The 18347-nt window shown below is 53.8% G+C and overlaps 6 protein-coding genes across 6 annotated transcripts; 3 read left to right on the top strand and 3 right to left on the bottom strand.

Moving 5' to 3' along the window:
* Positions 1-260: 260 nt before the first annotated feature.
* Positions 261-1250, top strand: POSPLADRAFT_1130864 (hypothetical protein; the record flags this gene model as incomplete). The annotated part of the gene is made up of 3 exons (XM_024484000.1): positions 261-352; positions 554-1080; positions 1138-1250. Coding segments are annotated over 3 exons (732 nt in total), but the record flags the coding sequence as incomplete, so codon positions are not given.
* Positions 1251-1797: 547 nt separating this feature from the next.
* POSPLADRAFT_1043452 (hypothetical protein) lies at positions 1798-2600 on the top strand (the record flags this gene model as incomplete). The annotated part of the gene is made up of 2 exons (XM_024478314.1): positions 1798-2442; positions 2580-2600. The coding sequence occupies 2 exons, from the start codon at positions 1798-1800 to the stop codon at positions 2598-2600; spliced, it is 666 nt and encodes a 221-aa protein (XP_024342658.1).
* Positions 2601-6089: 3489 nt separating this feature from the next.
* POSPLADRAFT_1132485 (hypothetical protein) lies at positions 6090-6805 on the top strand (the record flags this gene model as incomplete). The annotated part of the gene is made up of 5 exons (XM_024484221.1): positions 6090-6164; positions 6238-6304; positions 6358-6401; positions 6467-6688; positions 6740-6805. 5 exons carry the CDS (start codon positions 6090-6092, stop codon positions 6803-6805), a joined length of 474 nt encoding a protein of 157 aa, XP_024342657.1.
* Positions 6806-6999: 194 nt separating this feature from the next.
* Positions 7000-10221, bottom strand: POSPLADRAFT_1131738 (hypothetical protein; the record flags this gene model as incomplete). Its single annotated transcript, XM_024484125.1, has 6 exons — positions 7000-7057; positions 7111-7233; positions 7289-9164; positions 9223-9480; positions 9533-10000; positions 10065-10221. The coding sequence occupies 6 exons, from the start codon at positions 10219-10221 to the stop codon at positions 7000-7002; spliced, it is 2940 nt and encodes a 979-aa protein (XP_024342656.1).
* Positions 10222-10623: 402 nt separating this feature from the next.
* POSPLADRAFT_1131464 (hypothetical protein) lies at positions 10624-11871 on the bottom strand (the record flags this gene model as incomplete). Its single annotated transcript, XM_024484085.1, has 7 exons — positions 10624-10704; positions 10763-11017; positions 11080-11235; positions 11293-11314; positions 11374-11618; positions 11674-11744; positions 11802-11871. 7 exons carry the CDS (start codon positions 11869-11871, stop codon positions 10624-10626), a joined length of 900 nt encoding a protein of 299 aa, XP_024342655.1.
* A 756-nt stretch (positions 11872-12627) lies between these two features.
* Positions 12628-14882, bottom strand: POSPLADRAFT_1131390 (hypothetical protein; the record flags this gene model as incomplete). The annotated part of the gene is made up of 12 exons (XM_024484076.1): positions 12628-12811; positions 12873-12920; positions 12980-13081; positions 13150-13515; positions 13567-13633; positions 13687-13916; positions 13968-14040; positions 14103-14208; positions 14272-14369; positions 14420-14555; positions 14612-14709; positions 14759-14882. The coding sequence occupies 12 exons, from the start codon at positions 14880-14882 to the stop codon at positions 12628-12630; spliced, it is 1632 nt and encodes a 543-aa protein (XP_024342654.1).
* Between the last annotated feature and the right edge of the window lie 3465 nt (positions 14883-18347).

The following is an 18347-nucleotide window of genomic DNA, read 5'->3' as shown; positions in this document are numbered from 1 at the left end:
TCGTGATAATTCAGGAAATCCTTCGTATCGACACGGTGCTGATTTCTACATGGTCCGCAGGTGGTGTCTGGCTTCTTCAAGCAGGATGGACCTGCCGCAGGTGAAACTGCCGCGGAGATTGGACCCGAGGGTTCTTTCCTGCTCTAGTCAACATCTACCGTGGATAGGGAAGAGCTACGCATGCTTACCCTACCTTGTGGCGACGTCTATGAGCTTCCTCCGCGCCTTGGACTTCTTAATGACAGCGCTACTCGTTGGAGCAAACGAGGATAGCCGACATGAACCGGTTTGCGCCCGAAGAGACTTCTTTCAAGGCCCTCTTCTTTGGCAGACATGGACAAGGCTATCGTGCGTCCTACGACCATGCATAACACATACATGCAGTGAGAGTGACATGTTTTCTGGAATGCTCAAACAACATCGGCAAGAGGAAATACGGCCCTGACGTGAGTACGTACTCTCGCTCCATGGACGGATGGCTCATCGCCAATGATCAATGATCAACCCTGCAGGTCTGGGAGGAATGTGCCTGTTTCTCTCTTCAGAGCTTGAGGGTGATTAACTTATTCTCGTTGCTGTCTAGACATTACTCCAGAATCAGCGGAGACGCAGAAATAACATGGGGACCTGATCCCTTACTCACATCCCTTGGCATGGACCAAGCAAAGCAGGTTCGAGCAGCGTGTTCAGCGGAAATCCCGCACGGGATTCCGGTCCCACAACGTTGCTATTCTAGTCCTCTCGATAGGGCGCTGACCACCTGGAGGATTACGTTGTCGGAAGATGACATTCTCGGCCCGCGAGAGACTAGACGTGTTTTAGTCCTCGAGGCGAGAGAGTTCATCGCACATTGGGAGAAACATCAGGATTTCCGCGAGACTTACGGTGAGCATACATGTGACAAGCGACATCCCCTGAGTGTCATACAGCATAGCTTTCCTCCGCCAACGTATGAGTATGAAATTGGCATGAGCGAGGAAGACGTACTGTACAGATCAGAGGAGCGCGAATCAGAGGACCATGTTATAGAGCGTGCGATATCAGTCCTTGACAGGACCTTTGACGTGGTGGACGACACCTGTACGCCGGTGTCTGATCTCAATGGTCCATGCCGCTGATATGTATCCTTCGCCGTAGTTATATCGATGACTGGGCATGGCGGGATCATCAACGGATTTCTGCGAGGGATGGGCCATGGATACTATTCGCTTCCTACTGGAGGTGAGTTCGAAAACCGTGTCCACAAGTGAGGCGGGACAGAAAACGGAAAACTGATCAGGTATCAATACCCAGGCATTATGCCACTGGTAGTAGTGCGAGGTGACATGCGTCCAATTGCTGGAGACGTGCAATATTAGCCTATTCGGTGCGATTTGGGGCAGTATACACACCGACTCAGGGGGAAATGCATGGGCGTTTGATGTCTGAAACCCTATAAAGTTCGCTGCTCAACGACCTTGTATATCTTGTCAGTGGAGTGCACTCGATGTTCCAATTCGCCTGTTGGTGCACAGTTGTATTCGATTGCTGTGGCCCCAGCATGGCGACGATTGCCATATATGGGACTTATCCGCACCCTGTGACCAGCATTCAGATAGCGTCGATAATCAACGCAGTGAAAAAAAGGGATACACGTCACCTCTTCTTGACGATATCTTCCGCTAGGCTGTTTTCTCTGCTGCCGTAGGAACGACAAGGTTTCTTGGTCGAGTGTGGGTGCCAGGCGAGACGGGACACGCTCGAATATTAACCGAGATATCCGGGATTTTAGGGGGTAATTCGGCGGCGGACCGCTCGATGTCGACAAGGCAAAATAAGAAGCGCAAAGGACGCAGCAATGCTATGAACCGAGAACGCACCGTCACCACGCTCACAGAGGGCCCTGAAAGTTCATTCTTGATTCCAACACCCACAGAAGAACCGGCAGGCAATCTCATGTCCTCGCCGTTTTCTGTTGCTTCATCTGGCGGTGGTTCGAACATCTCTCCTGCTGCCGCCTTCCAGCTGGCGCCCAACAGCTTTGCTCCTTTCCCTTACAACGGATACATGCCTCCTATGCCTCCGAATTTCGGTCCTCCTCAGCAGCACTTCTTCCCATCGCCTCCGGGGCCGCCTGGACAGAAGGATCTGGAAGCACTTGAGAGACTCAAGGATACTATCAAGAACGGCCAGCATGAGTTTTTCCGAGCCGTCCCACAGCCAGCTGTACTTGCCAATCTCTACCAGGGACCAAGGCAGCCCCAGTCTCAAGTACCTCCTCATCCTGAGCAAGCATCCTCGGATCGTCTCCAGACCAATATCGCGCCCAAACCTGCCAGCGGTACTTCTTACGACAATCCTGCTCAAGCTGCTGCGGGCCTTAATCCTGAGCTCAACACGAGGCTCGGGCCTCAAAAGTCGGACCATTGGGATGGTTCTCGTAAACTTATGGCACCACCCTCTGTGAGCGACAGTTATGCGAATACAAATGTGCTATCTGCATTGACTGCACTGTGCACTGCGCGGCTAACACCAAATATATGTTTGCAGGCTGTTCTCATGTCGCCAGCCTCAATTGCACTTTCCGTTTCTCATACCAGTTCGAACGAGAGCTTGTCTAGATCGGTTCCCACATCTGGAAATGACCCCAGGCTCAAGGATAGCGATGCCAACGTTTCCAACAAACCCTTGTTCACTCAGGATGCTGCCCCTCGGTCAGCCGAGCCAGAGAGGGCCGACAACGGTATGGGAATTGCATCTGCCCGGAGCCACGAACCACACAGCCTCAGTCGAACACAGTCGGAGAAGTCTCTTGTCAAGGAACCGTCAAGCCCGGAACAGAAGCCTTTTGCAGTATCACAAGCTTTGTCTTCGGTCTATGATGGTAGGGACGACACCCGTGTGTCACGCGAATCTAGCTGGTCTTATCGCAACGGAATGGACAAGTCGCGGCATGAGCCTGACCTTCCCACACCTCAAAGCGGACGTTTCAGCCATACACATGACAACGACAATCGCAATCCTGGGTCATCTCCGAGGTTCTTGCCCAGGGAGAAAGACAGAGAGTTAGATCGCGACAGGGTCAGAAGTAAGGAATACTGGGAGCGAGACAGAGTTCGAGAAGAACACTGGGATCGAGACAGAGACAGGCGCACTGACTACACGAGACCCAGAGACGACAAGCGTACTGACGACCGTCCTCGGGCTTATGAACCACGCCGCCCTCCTACAGAGCAGAGACCCTACGACTCACGTTGGGCAGAGGCGTCTCGCCGGAATGATACCACTGCCAAACCACCCGGTGACGCGACGTCTGGTGCATCTCGCATTGATCCACCGGATGATCGCAACCCTCCTGATGTTCGCCAGTCTCGACCTATCACTGAAGAACGTTCAATAAACAGGATACCCGCGGATGTACCACAGACAAAGCCTCCTGTCGACGACCATCGTACAGCTGTTCCGCTATTACCTACTGACCGTCCTGTCAGGCCTTCGTTTGATGATCGCCGGGGGTTGCCCCCGCCCATTGATCGTCAGGTGCGAGACTCAGACGATCGTCGTGCGCCTCCGTCTCCTGTGCTCCCTACTGATAGGTCAGCGCGGCCGTTTGATGACCGTCGTCATTCGATTCCTCCTAGTTCTGCTGCTGAGCGCCCCGCGAGACCTATGGACGATCGCCGCCTTCTGGTTCCCCCACCGGCTACCACGGAGCGACAAATGAGGCCCCCTGAGGACCGACGTCTTCCTCCACCCTCCCCAGTGATTAGTGAACGCTCAGCGAGATCGAGTGATGACCGTCGTCCGCCTCCGCCTCCGCCTCCAGTCGCAGATCGGCAAGTAAGAACGGTAGATGAACGTCGTCTTCCTCTGTCTTCTGGTGACAGGTCCATCCGTCCACCTGTCGACGATCGTCGGCCTCCGCTTCCTTCAAGTATTGACCGCGCATTTAGACCAGCGGCAGACGACCGTCGCCCGAACCCTGCGGCTGTAGATGAACGTACTTCCCGTCCCCCAGTTGGCTCTCAACCAGACTCGATTGTTCCACGCCCTTCAGTCGATGAGCACATCCGCAAGCCAGTCGGTCAAGATGATATCAAGCCTCGTCTGTCTGGTCCTCTGGAAGATCGCATTAGTAGGCCCCCACCCTTGCTTCAAGATCGACTGGGCACAGGTGGACGCCCCGACGGTAGACTTTCTCACCCTCCGTCTCGTGCAGATGATCGATCAGGTCGACCGGCACCGACATTGGAAGAACGTCTTTCTCTCCCTCCGGGTGCAGACGATCGAGCTCCGCGCCCTCCTCACTCTGAAGACCGTGCGATTCGCCCAGCAGCATTCCCTTCATCTGTTTCTGATCGTGTTCCTCGCCCTGGCCCTCCTGATGACCGCAACACTCTGTTGGCAGAACCTGCTCGACCTGTGGCTGGCCACAATGACCGTCTCCTTCGACCCGATGAACGAGGCAGACCCCCAGTCTCGGACCGTTTTGGTGCTCCTGTTCCACCCTCCGGCGAGCGCAATGCTCCCCCTCGCGCATACCACCCTGCTCCTCGTGCAACCTCCGTAGCTCGCTCCTCCCCGCGTGGCCCGTTCAAGCCACGTTCGCGGACGCGTTCACCAGCGCGCTCTGATATTCGTGAGTTCCGCCCTGCAGGCGACCACCCACGCGAGCGGAGCGACTTGCGCCCGCCGTATCGCGAAGCAGATAGGTACGCTAATGACCGCCGCGTTGAGCCTTCGGACGTCGACCCGCCTAGCCGCTTCGGTGCACCATATCGCAGGCCGGCTACACCTGTAGCCGCGGATGAACCCTACACATCTCGTGCTCGCCCGTGGGCGCCATCTGGAGAAACATTCACTGACGATCCTGCCCGAAGACCTGTTGATGCTCATGCATATGGACGTGACTGGAGAGAAGGGGACCACGCGTACCCGGACGACTGGGATGCCCGGAACGGCCGCACGTGGGAGAGACCTGTGCGAGACTATGATCGAGATAGAGTACTGGACCGAGATGCTGGGGCAAACAATGGATGGGAAACCCGTGAAGAGCGTGAGCGTCGGGTATCGTCGTCGTTCCCTCCTCCGCCTGAGCATCCGGCTCCTGCGCCGCGATCGTTCGAGCAGCGTCCGTTGAGCTCACGCCTGACAGACGGGTATATAGGAGACGAGCCTCGTTATGGGAGGGAGCCTGAACGACCCCACTTTGCCTCTACCCCGCCGCCAGCAGTATTCTCTCGTGTCAGGCCTCGAAGTCCGAGCCCAGTGAGACGGCCTGGAGCTGTGCTTGACGACTTGCGACCCCCGGCCAAGAGACCCCGCGATGATGCTTATGGTTCATCTGGATACTATCCCCCAGCTCCTCCTGCTGAAACATTGCCACCGCGTTCTACTGGTGACTACCCACCTTCACGCCTGAGGACGCCTCCCCCAGCGAGTAGTGCTTCGTATTACGACGATCTACGAGCATCTGCGCCCCCTCCATACAACTCGTCGGCCTCTGTGTTGCCTCGTGACCGGGACTATGTAGACTCTCGGGAACGGGCACCGGAAGTCACGGGATATGTACCTTACGACAGGCGTGAACCTGTATCACGAATGCCTCCGCCACGCTCGCCACCATATAGCAGTCGCTATGGTCGGGACGATCGGAGGTACAGCGTCCCTCCGCGCAATCATATCGTGAGTGATCCTGTATAAGAATGTATGTTGCTCAGGCTGAATGAAGCGATCACAGTCCTGAAGGAAGCTTGTCAATGTTGTGCTTTGAAATGTATCGTGTCTGGATTTACTTTGTCCCGTGCCATCATCTTGGTTGTAACCGAGTGTACGAACTTTGTCGTATTCATGCACCTTGCCTTACTCATGTACTCGCGCTTCTTGTGTACACACTATGCCTATGCGCTATGTCCTTATGCAATCGTCTGCATGCATGTTGGCGTATTCTCCTATCGCGTGCCCATGAACGACCAACAAGTTGACCCTGCTGTGACGGAAGTCTCCCACGATCATGCGGGCGCTTGATCTCTGTTAGTGGGGTGGCGGTACAATACAACTCTGCGCTGACTTGCCAGCTGCGCTTCCCCGCAATCCTATCTTCCGTCGTCATGAGTACTACAGTGTCGCCGTTTGCACGCAGCAGCGTATTTGATGAACTTCGTGTCGGCGGCCGCGAGCAAACGGTAAGCTGCGTTCGCGGGCTTGTCACCCTCTGAGACATGAGCTTGAACAGGACGCCTTTCATCGTACTTGCAGATAGAGGAAATGTACAGCGTTCCGGAAAGCTTCCTGGAGATCGAAGTCCGTAACCCGCAGACACACGGTAAGCTACGCCTACTTGAGTAGTGCTAAATGAATTGACGGTCCATGTGTTAGGATTCGGTCGGAAGATGTACACAGATTATGAGATTGTGTGTAAGGTGCGTCCTACCGTCCTGTTTCGTCATCGGCTCTTGTGGTAAACATTGAACATGTGTCGTCGAAGACCAACATCCCTGCCTTTAAGCTACGCCACTCCGTCGTGCGCCGGCGATACTCTGATTTCGAAGCGTTTCGCGATATCTTGGAACATGAGTCAACGCGTGTCAATATACCGCCTCTGCCTGGCAAAGTCTTCACCAACCGCTTTTCTGATGAAGTTATCGAGGCACGGCGTGAAGGTCTTGAACGCTTTCTTACAGTTGTCGCCGGCCATCCTCTCCTGCAGGTAGATTCTACTCATCTCCATCTTCGATCTGTTGTCTCACATGTTCTGCAGACCGGTAGCAAGGTCTTGTGTGCATTCCTACAGGACCCTGCTTGGGACAAGAACCAGTGGCAGTGAAGGGTGAGCTGTCACACCCAACACGCGCACACCATGGCAATGATAATGCAGCCGACAACGCTTATCTCCCCTTGTACATAGTTGGCTTTCTTGCCGTACGTCATTTTATTTTGTGTTGTTCGGAACATCCTGTTATATGTACTTGTATATCCGACGCGGATGAAACAGGTAGCTTGGTATATCAAAACTACAGTCTACGATGGATCTACCGGTTCAAGGTCAGGTTCATGGACGACGACGTCCATCACAGAGCTGTACATATTACAATTAGCCACTGTAAGTATGTATGCGGCAAATGAGCCTACCGCAGATGCATTGTGTAGCCAGTTTGTATATCTGTCAGGATTAGTTCCTCAATTGGGTGAACCCCGGGTGTCAATGCAAGAAAATCCATCCGGACAGATTGACAAGTTGATGGCAATAGAGGTCTGTCGAGCAGATGTCAGTGGACAACGGTGGTCAAGAGGAGTCAATGCAACTCACCCTACACGAACTCGATTTTCCAATGGTAAAATACCAGGCGTCCCATTAATGTCTTTTCGTATAGTATCCACTCGTTTGATTCGTCGTCGCCGTCGCTCCTCGGGATGACTGACCTCAAAGCGACGTGTCCACGACGACTGGTTGAACACAAATATGTCCAACGTGAACTGGTCCAGTGGGTATATCTCGCCAACCCCACGCGCCTTGCCCTTCCCTTTCCGGTCTATGGGGAGCAGTCCTACGGATACAACGATGGGCTGACTGTCTGCGCCAGCCTTGGCCTCCACCTCTGTGCCCGGTTCGCTGCTCAGAGGAAAGCCGATCACATTCACACCCGGTGTTGGCAGCGAGCTGCCGCGGTCCCGCCGCATCTCAACACTTGGCCCAATCGAACCCGCGTTTGTTTGTTGTGCGAGCGGGGCCTGCCAGAACGGTGTGGGCGGGACCGGAGGAGGCGAAGCAGGATACGCAGGATACGCGGGGGTACGTGGTGTGGACGGCTCTTCGCTCACAGCGCCGTCAGAAAAGGATTGTGCTTGTGCAGCCCCAAACGACGAGAAGGAGAAATAAGAGTCATGCGGACTAGGTAGGTTGTATGTCGTGGGCGACTTGAGGTACGTCGACTGGAATGCGACCGACGGTGGAATGAATGACGCTCGGCTGCCAGGCACGCTGAGCGTCGTTGGCGTCGAGGGCCCAGGCGGCTGCACCTGAGGCTGGTTCGCAGGGTTGAGCATGGCAGTGGGCCCCTGGTAGTTAATAGGAGACTTGGGTGCTTTGCGTATTTGGTTGTCGGGTATGGGTGAATCGAGTGCGCTGAACGTGAATCGTCGATTCCCGGCGACGCTGGTCCCTGGACCTAGCGATATACGGGATGTGGCAAGGAGTGACGAGCCCATCCCTTGCGGTGCGGGCCCAGGCGTCGTCGGGAACGGAGAGGCGGGCGTGGGGAGCACGACGGGCTCAGCAGGGTCCACAGCAGAGTTCCTGGATGAGCCGCCCGACGTAGTAGAGAAGTTCAGTTTGCAACTCCAGTAGGATGCGTATGTACGTGTCGGGTAGGCTACGGGGACGTCCGAAATAGACGTCGAGGTGGACACCCCGCCCACTGTGCTCGAGGGCGGCTCAAATGGCCGGACGCTGATGTTGATAGACACTGAACGGCGCATCTCCTGAGAGGCCGCGAGGACGCTCTCACGTTTGCCCGTGCCAGACCCTGGTGCACCCGAAAACGCGAACTCGTCCACTTCCGGTGAGCGCAGGAAGGACACGGCATACAGGAGATTCACTTGTTCTCGCGGACCTATACGCACGGGGAAGACATCCTCGCGGTCGCCCCATCCTACGAGAGCAGTCTTCGCGCCAGTCCCACTGACAGACACGTCGGCGCGTTGGACCTCAAAGCTGTACTTCGGGATTCCAGCGGTGGAGACATCTTCAAAGAGATTCTCGATTTCGACGGAGAGCACCACAGTGTGCTCTTCGTTCCCCGCCTCACGCTGCTCCCGAGCACGTATCTCATCCTCATCGTTCTCTGTGTCCAACTCGTCGCCATTCTGGGGCTTCTTCCGGTTGTTCTGGGGGAGAAGGAAGTACGGCACAAAGACGGTGCGCATGCGGACATGGAAGCCCGAGACGATCTTCATCGTCTTGCGGTACGACTTGCGGAACGTTGCGCTCGCGGGCGCCAAGGGCAGCCTTGCATTCTTGTTGTTCGTGGCGGACAACAGAGCAGGTGTTTTCGCTTTCGGAAGCTGAACAGAACCCGATGAAGTCGTAAGAGAAGGCAGAGAGAATGCAGTCCGGCGAGTGGTCGGTCCAAGTCGAGTGGAAGGTAGGTTCAAAGGCGGGTCGGAAGAGGACGCGAATGTTGGGTCTGTTCGGTGCGGTATTAACGTACGAGCTCTGTGGAAATGAAACACACTATTGCGCACCTGCATTCAGCCCTTCCAATAAGTTCACTTCTACAAACCCAGACAGGCTATCGTCGCTGTCATTTGATCCGGGGCCTCCATCGGAGCCGTTGGGCTTGACAGGCGATGCAGGATCTAATGAATCAGTGGGACCGCCTGCTTCCTCCATTAACAACGCGATAGGCTTGCGAGCCGGCGTGACTGGTAGAGGCCTTTCACGCAGCGTGGTAGAGACGGTCAGCGAGAGCAGAGGGTCGGGGGATTTGGTCGTCATGTAGCCTGCCGCGCAAATGAGCGTTCAACGAGCCTTTGCGTAGTATAGGCGACTCACGTACGAGCACCGACATCCGGTACACAGCAACCCACTCTCGTTCCTTACGCGCCCACAGCAAGGCGAATGCTTCGGACGACTCACGCGAGGTGCTCGATATCTGTTCACCCCAGACGCCAGACGCCAGCGGCGTACCCTGAACCTGTACATACTGACGGTCGGGCTCCGCGGCAGACGGGATCGGGTTGGGTGTGGAAGGCGGGAAGATAGACGGGTGAACAGCCGCAAGTAGAGTGGCCGGCTTGCTCTTGTTGATAGAGGCGTTACGCGGAGGGACGGGTGGTCGGCCGATAGCTGGAGCAGATGCGTCATGGGCCGACGCAGACGGTGAAATGTACGAAGCATCGTAGGCAATTTGGAGGTGGGCTAGAAATGAGAGCAGATTTGCAGGGGGCTTAGCTTGCTCGTTCTCTTCTTCGGTGGTGACGCCTGGAAAACGGACGAGGAGCAGGAAGTCTATGTTCTCGTCTAGCAGTGGCCATAAAGGTCAGCGAGAACCGACCAGTACAGAGGTCCGAAAGATGCACCTCACCGAAGAATGCCGCCTTCCTGTCCGTGGATTCTGCGTGGAGACGTGACAGCCATGTCTGGGCTTCGTCGCCGTGGTAGTCCGAGGGGAATTCAAGAGACGATTGGGGCGCAACAACTTCGAGTGAGCTTGCGTTGAATAGCTCCTCAAAGCTAGACATCTGTATGCAGCACAGGAAGTAAACGCAGGAGTATTGTTGCAAAAGGGCGGCCGAGCGAAGTAAATCCTTTCCGCACAACCTGTATCATACAGAGCCCTGATAAATTTAGAGTCGCACCAGAATCTCGCAGGGTCGAATGTGAATCGTAGCTGGAGATGTCTGAGCGATGCGCAACGAATCGAGCGTCTACACACGTCGCGGCCATTCAAATATGAGCGGTGGATAAACTCTTCTAATCCGTCTATCAAACAATTAATCATAGACCATTACAATAAATGTGCATAGCATGTCTAGCAGTGAGTATGATCGTGCAGCAAAACAAAGCAGGTACTTTTGATCGTATAGTATATCATGCACGTATCGCAAATTCTAGTCATGCTGTGCGCTCGGAGGCGTCTGCACTCATACGTACTTGCCGAACATGGGGATCAGCGACTGCGCGAGCGTGTAGCTGAAAACCAGCTTCGGGCCCACGACCAGAATCTGCATTATGATGATCAGGGCGTTATGCCTTCACACGTGGGGGTTTATTAGGACGCACCTTGGGTGTCAGGCCCTTGAACAACGCCATGGCGCCTTCGTTGCGAATGAGTTCCTTCACGACGGTAACACCGCTGACCTTGCTCTCGAAGTTGGCGTTTTGTATCCGCGTTTTAATCGTGTCGAGAGGGGCAGCGACTGTTATCGACGCGACAGCACCAGCAATAGACGCGACGAAGTTTTGACCCCATGTCGCCTTCGAGTAGTCCTGGATGTCGAAGAGATAGTCCTTCGTCACAGCTGAGGCACCGAACAGCTGTTGACAATCGGTGCAGATATCAGTGAGGAGCAGATTGGGGAAAAGGGAAGCATATGTACCGCGAAACTACCCGGAGCATTCCGCGCCATTGTCCAACCCCAACCACGGTAGAGTGTGGTGCCCTCCTCCATGAAGATGCGGACGACACCTCGTCCCCGGAACGCCTCGGGATTGACTTGGCGCTTGATTTTGAGAGCATCGAGAGGCAGAAGGACCTATCAAGGACGTTTGTCTCTTGGTGACTGCAGATGTGCAGGAGTAATAATACGCACGACTTCGCCGATACCGGTCAGACTGTTTCACTCATTGGTCAGACTGTATCAAATAGCCGCCTAACTGTCCGTCGCACACACCTGCCTGCAGTCGCCTGCAGCATCATTTTGCCCTTCCTCTCACCAAACGCGTTCGTGAAGCTTGACTTGTAGTTCCGCGACAAGATATCACTGAACCATGGCTGTCCGCCGTACTTGTATATCCGCTGGGTAACCTTGTAGCCTGCGGCGTAACCAAGACCAGGGAACAAGGACAGCAGCTTCTTGCCGAGTGGCGCGGCGGCGTGCTCCCTGAAGATGATCGGGGAGAGGCTGGAGAACGACACCTACGTCAAAGACTACATCAAACGGTGTGCGTGGGACAGATAACGGTGTACGTACCTTGGACTTGTTGCTCATCAGCCGCTTCGCGATGGTGTCCACAGGGTGGAAGACCAAGAGCTCAGCGACGCCTGCACACTGCACAGTCAGATGTCTTTTGACCAATCACCACACATGCGTTGGCATACCTGACGTCCCGGAGCCCAGGACGCGCGCAGTCCCTGATTCGCTGCCTTTCACGTTGAGAGTAGGGGCCATGGCTGAATGTCAGGAGAGAGGCGACGCGAAGCTGAGCAGTGAACGATGGGCTACGAGACCGCTGGCTGAGTGCCTTTCGCGGAAATTTCAGGGGATGAGTGTAGCCGCCACCAGAGACAAATAGGTACAATGATCAGATCCGATCGCTCTCTGCTTCAGGCTCCCGCCGGCACCGCCGTACTGGAGCGTTTTGATTCTGTTCAATTATAGACGCATATTAAGGATTGCTGGCAGACACGACCTCAACAGCATCATTCGACGCTTGGTCCTTGTGTTCAGAAACTACGTCAATGTTAGCTTGCCACTCTATTTGTCTTGCCAGCCCATTCAGTCAAATTGCTTTCGCGACGCGTCAATTGCCAAGCAATCCTAGCCCAGAAACTCACCCGATCACCATTTGTGTGATTACGCTCCTTGGACATGTATGGCCTTCTACTTCCTACGATAGTGCGGCACGCCGGAGTTATCGTATGAGGTAAAGTCGTCGACCGAGAATTGAGGGACCTCTACATCTCACTGTCATGGATGAAGTACAATGTGTGTATCTACGGCCTCTGTATCTCTCATAACCCTGATCCTCATACCATGCCTGACAGCACTCGAGGATGCATTAAGAAGGGGATGTACGTGCGAGCGTTCTGGCGATAAGTGAGACCCGAGATACAGTCACAGTCAAGCGTCCCTCAGCAGATATGACGCTTGTAATCGCAATGCTGTGCGTAAGGCTCATCATACATCGAGTAGCAATCCTCAAGACTAATAATCGAGATCGCCGGCGAGTGACACTCTGAGCGGCACCTGTACCCCCTTCTCCGCCTCTCCTTCAAGCGTGGGCACCATGACGAGCGCATTCTCCCTCCGAAGACGTTTGATGTCGTCCGTCAGCGCGAATTCGAAGTTCGAGATCAATTGTACGATGAATGCTTGCAACTCGTATAGACTGAAAGATAAGGTATGATTAGCAACCCTTTTCAGGGCCAGGATCGCGGTCAGTCACGTACGCGAATCGCCAACCAATGCAGGCTCGAATGCCTCCCGAGAAGGTCAACCTAGATTCCATGTTCATGACGCGAACTACGATAATATCAAACCGGAAGAGACCACGTACACGTTTCCAAATACGCCAACAGTGGGGCCACGCTTCCCCGAATGTTCCAAAAATCGCTCAGGATTAAATACATGTGCGTCGCTACCCCAGATGTCTTTGTCTCTGCAGGAACATTGCAAGGTCAGCCATTTTCGGCGGATTATCAGCGGCCGCAGAACGTGGAATGTCACCTGTTATAACCAGCGATAGACAGTACCAAGCGCATACCCGCGGGGATCGCGACCTCAGTGACAACTTCGCCAGACCGCAACGTCAAAGGCTTGGAGAGCGGAAGCACGTCATCCTGCCCCGCCTGTCTGTAGTTGTGTGGCACAACTGGATGGAAGCGGAGCACCTCGCGCACGACGGCCTGCAGGAATGGCATAGCTTCCATGTCTTGCACGCTGAGGCTGACGTCTCCACGCTCGCGCACTGTCTGCTCCGCCGCCCTAATCTCAGCGCGCAAGCGAGTCTGGTACTGGGGGTACCGGGCAAGCTCCATGAGGGCAAAGCTGAGTGTGTTCGACGTCGTCTCTTGTCCTGCAAGCATGATAGTCCTGGTGGGTCATTCAGTTGTGCCACACCCCGTAAACACTCAAACGACTCACCGCATTTGTGAGATCATCTCGTCATGAGTGAGGCGCGCGCGATCGTTCTCAGATGCGTTTGCTTTGACTAAACGAGGAAATGAACAACCTGCCGAAGGACATTTTCCAATAGATGCGCACCAAGAATACTCATGACGTCGCGGTTGCCCTTCCCGAGCATCAAATCGTGCGACTTGGACTTGAGCAAGCCTTCTGCCACCGAATGCGCAACATCTCGGTTGAAGCGAGCCTTCTCAAGGCCTTGCCCGGGCAGATGATCATACATGAATTCAGCCAGAGGCATTGGGATGTAATGCGCGATGCTGGTGAAGAATATCTTTGCCTTTGACGGCCTTGTAAATACGTCTGCACTGGGAGGCATGAGTGATGGTCTGTACGATGAAGATTGAATACTAGCGTACAGGAGGTTTTGATAGGCCTTTGCGAGTTCATCTTCAGAATTCTCAAGACATCCTAGTTTATAGTCAAATGCAGCTACGTGAGAAGGTCAGCTTCGAGGGCCTCTATTGTCGGTTTAAGGAATTGTAGTCACACACCCTCTCCAATCGCATCCAAAGTTGCAGGTGCGATGTATTTGATGACGTTCAGAACAGCACTGCGTCCAGGTGCGGTCTCCAGCATCTCCTTCCACCGTAGAGTGACCTGACGATGTCAACGCAGAATGGTCTACACCAATTTACCCACCTAATGACGATCTTCACATACCTGTTCAGCATAATGCTCAAAGATTGGGAGAAGAGCTCGCGATTCTGGTCCACCAAATGCAGGAAGCATGACTTTCCGTTGTCTTTTGTGAGTCGTGCCTGCATATCGTTATTCAGAGTTGATTTAAACATCGCTATTGGAGCCTCACCGTCAGCCCACGTCAGCCCATGGTCACCCAGCAGACGAGAGAGGGCTCGCCGCTCAGGTTGCTTGGGGAAATTATATCCCGAGGTTTGAAATATGTACTGGAGCGCCTTAGGATCACTGATCCACAGCATGTCTTCCTGCAGAAGACTGAGTGTACAGATAAGACACTTGCGCGTGGGGGAATACGACGTACACCAAAAGGTGCCTTGATTCGAGCAATACCACCATACACGCTTTGCCATTTGAAGTCTGCCTCTCCGGCTTGACCTTGGTGTAGTTCGCCCAGGTTGCCTGTCTAACGTGAGATATACGACGTCCGTTAACGCGAGACACAACATACCCATCAGAAAGGACTCAGGCTGCGGTCCTGGGATGCCGGAGACTGATGTTCTCCTGAGTCGCCGTATCGCTACATAGATGCAAGCAAGGGTCAAGAGCAACGCAGCACTAGACAGGGTACTCATTATGTGCACGTTACGCGGACGAAGGCGACTGGGAATCAAACTCGAAGGTACTGCGCCTTTATGTGTGACATCGGGATTATTAGCTGATATACGCCATCTGAGTCATTTGATGGGCATCTCGAGACCATGTACCTTCCGAGATATCAAGGGCTAGCCAGTATATGTGACGTTGAAAGACACGACTATGCCTCCCAGATGTGAAGAAGCTACCCACGGACGCTTGAAGAAGCGTTGCCGAAGTGTATTGTGGAATTCTATGAGCCGGGGGCAATGTGAGACTCTCATACCAATCACGAGTGAATTCGTTGCCAGCAGTGTAATTTGGGAGCCAGTATCTGTGCGTGACCCACGGCTTGGCTTGCTCTTTGTCCAAAGCTTTGACGAAAGCCTTATTATACAAACTACCGGCAGTGAGCAACCGCTTCATCGTTACTGATCGAAGCTATTCCCTGCAGCCGGCCGGCCGAGACTCGCATAACGGCTGCGTAGGCCGTCAGCATTGATGCTAGTTTAATGTTAAGGATCCACATAAAGAGAAAGATTTATGTCAATCCACTGTCGGTTTGCACAACTACTTTCGAGATACCTGCTCAGAAAATCACACGGTTGAGGCAATCGATGAGTGTAGTAATCTGGATAGGTAAGGATACCCCGGGCCTTATATTTTGATTGTGTAGTTCGACGTACTGCCCGCACGAGACTGGCTATCATACGTGTGTAGCCCGGATGGTGGGATTTCTTCAAGGACGAGCGTAGACGCTGCTGAGCTTAGTCCCAGGACAAACCCTCTAAATTCCCGCCAAAGTTCCTCCTCATTTTGCGTCATGATCCATAATGAATAGCAAAAGGCGGGAATCAGTTGCAGTTCATCAACATGTCGGTGAGTACATTACCGATTCCTAGCAACAACGGCAAGCAGGCGTATCCTATTTTCAGAAATGTTTACGTAGAAACAGTACTGTATACTCAGGCTCGAATCGCGTAACACCGCTAGCGTCGGGCGCGCACTCCTACGCGAGGCTTTATCGCTCGGTGATGATGCAAGAAGACAACACATACTGCAAGATGATCTCTCAGATCGGGCCCTACTTACTATTAGGAGCGTGGATGGGCGTCAGGCTAAGGATTCAGTTACGACCTCCGTCTGCAAGTTGCTCGCCAAATTGGAGGCATGCAGAGCCACCAGTCGCTCGTGCGCCCATATTACGAGGTTCTGTGAGGGATATCCCCTTCCCTTCCTCCTTGCTGATAGTATTGAGTATCGAAGTGGACGAGCTGGTGAGAAGTACACGTACACAGCACAGCGAAGCGTATTGTGAGGGAACGGGCGGCCACGGCCCGCGACAGTCGGGAAGCGCGGGGTCAATAAAGTTTGATTTACGGAAATGTCCGAAGCGTAAGTTGCAACTTCAGAACTTCTCGTCTCGTTCAAGCGAAAGCGGTGTCAAGGCTAAGATACTGTCACTGAAGTAGTGAAGTACTGGCTGCTGGGGTAAGTTATGATTGCGAGGTAAGCATGGGGCCTTCAGACAAACATCGAGATCATATTTCCTCTTACGTAAGTACCAGGAGAGCATTCGAGATGGACATTGTGCCCAGAATGCTGAGGCGCGCTTACAGTAAAATCAATCACGATAGACCTCTCTCACAATAGGTACAGATAGGCGGCATGGGGCATGGCGGCGCTCGGCACTTCGAAATGACGTGCCCTCATGAGTCACCCTTCCGAAGAGTAATCCACGTCAATGTCTCGATTTTCGTCCGTTTGTCGAGGTCTACCCCTCCGCCCTCTGCCTTCAATCTTTTATTGAATTCATCGGGTTCAGACGCCATACAGCGTGGGTACATGTAGAGTTTAACTGAGCCTCCAATAGCCCCTAACATCGAGGTGCGCACTCTAAGTTGTCGTTGTCCTACAGGTTTCGGACTGACCAGGTGCAAACCTTGAGCCGAGGCGAATTCAAACGCTCCTGAACACGAGGTGGATGAAGACGGCAGGTAAGTCCTCCCTTGACACAGGAGTAGGCCGTTGAGTAGCACACGAGGTCTGACTGCTCTGCATCGATTGCTTCCTTCGCGAGTTTGCCCACGAACTCGTTCGGGTCGATGCTTTTGTGGGAGGGGATCCACATAATAATGAGCCTCCTGTCAGGATGGCCTTAAAGGAAGGTGTGCAGTGCTGTGCACGCCAAGGTGGCGACCATCTGGGATCGTCCCACTTGCGGGCAATTAATGTGGCGCGGAGCGGCTTTGTTAACTCGGTGATGTGGGTGGGTAGCTCACGGTGGTCCGCGCACAAGCCCTGACATCTCCACATCGAAGCTCGTGGCTCTACCGACACCAAGTCCTCCGCGGGAAATCTGCACAGAACTACGTCAGGTCTCAAGAATATCAGCGCTCTTAGCATCGAGGATTATCAGTGGTTAGTCATTTCGTGCTTGTCAGACGCAACAAGGAAGCTTCAATGCTACTTAGGTAAGTACGCGAATGTGTGGTTCTCAGTGACGGCCGAGGTGATCCGCCAGCGGATATAATTAGATTACAACCCGAACACTCAGTCTATCTGTTACGACTCGTTTACCACAGCGCTTGTTGGGACTAAGGTGACAATACTTGTGGCTCCATGGTGAAAATAAACTACTCTGCATTGTCTATTTGCGCGGCCACTTTGTAAGTAACTCGCTATTTCGGAGAGAGCGCTGATGCGACTGTCATGGAGCAGCATCTACACATGTAAATCGCCATTTCCTTGTGAGTACGATTGAGTCATCCGAGAATTCGATTCTGCGGTTGAGCGGCCAAAAGCCGACGCCGTTGGAATGAATTTGATCTTTGAATGGCTATCTTGCTGGATGACATCGCTGGCCGCCTGGCTAGAGTCGCAATAACTTAACCGAACTGTAAAGCCGATGCCCCACGGCCTCTTATCGGACAATGTGTAAACTCGGTCACTATCCTTGCAGTGATGCGCGAATCCAGAGGCTGGGACCTGGCCAGAAGATATCCACCTCGTAAGCACTATGAGTAGCCCTGGCATCGCGTCCGCTTGGCATCAGGGCCTCGTACTGCATTGAATGCGGATTCCAGTCGCTCAATCAGTGCGAAGTTGCGCAGCTGTACCAATTCCACCGGCGGGATCCCTGGACGTTGAGGGTCCACCGTATATAATCTTCCACCTTCTTGTGCAGTCTCCATTCTCTGCGCCGATCTTACACACACCGTAAACCATGTCACCAACCCGTTTCACTTTTCCACATGATCACCCGCGCACCAGATGACCTACACCCCGGAACACGCACGATAGTTCGCTCGCGCTCCCTCTTCCCCATGCTACCTGACAGCCCGTGACCTTTACTCCCTCCGCTATGCACTACACGCGCATGTATTATCCGGCATAGGGCAAGGCCCTCAAGCGGATACAAAACTGGATTTAAAATAAAATAAATAAAAACCCCCCGTTTCACT

Source organism: Postia placenta (assembly GCF_002117355.1).
Source record: "Postia placenta MAD-698-R-SB12 unplaced genomic scaffold POSPLAscaffold_2, whole genome shotgun sequence".
In the NCBI taxonomy this organism is placed as follows: Eukaryota; Fungi; Basidiomycota; class Agaricomycetes; order Polyporales; family Adustoporiaceae; genus Rhodonia; species Rhodonia placenta.
The sequence above is the reverse complement of the archived record's forward strand: the minus strand, read 5'-3'. Positions and strand labels throughout refer to the sequence as shown.